This window comes from Eimeria mitis, genomic scaffold (assembly GCF_000499745.2).
Source record: "Eimeria mitis Houghton genomic scaffold, Emh_scaff2300, whole genome shotgun sequence".
NCBI lineage: Eukaryota > Apicomplexa > Conoidasida > Eucoccidiorida > Eimeriidae > Eimeria > Eimeria mitis.
Genome location: NW_013570631.1, coordinates 3,980 through 4,268, shown reverse-complemented (window position 1 = coordinate 4,268; position 289 = coordinate 3,980). Strand labels below are relative to the sequence as shown.

The following is a 289-nucleotide window of genomic DNA, read 5'->3' as shown; positions in this document are numbered from 1 at the left end:
TGCTGCTGCTGCTGCTGCTGCTGCTGCTGCTGCTGCAGTTGCTGCTGCAGCAGCATCTCCACCTGCGTGCGCTGCGAAGCCCACGTTGCATGCCACAGCAGCAAGTGCGGCGGCGGCAGCGCCCGCAGCGCCTCTCTCACGAAGCAGCAGATCTGCTGCTGCACTGCAGCAGCAGCAGCCTGCAGCTCGGGGCCCAGAGCAGCACACGGAGACATAGCTTCTTCGCTGCGAGGAGATACTGCACCAGTATCTCCTGCTGCTGCTGCTGCTGCTGCTGCTGCTGCTGTTT

The 289-nt window shown here is 64.0% G+C and overlaps 1 protein-coding gene across 1 annotated transcript in view; it reads right to left on the bottom strand.

The window, feature by feature from the left end:
• EMH_0051740 (uncharacterized protein) overlaps positions 1 to 289 on the bottom strand; it is a gene marked incomplete at both ends in the record, with an annotated part of 3,416 nt that overhangs the window by 1,024 nt on the left and 2,103 nt on the right. The window contains one exon of the mRNA XM_013496798.1: positions 3 to 289. Coding sequence (XP_013352252.1) covers positions 3 to 289 — 287 coding nt within the window. The remainder of the gene's footprint in view (positions 1 to 2) is intronic.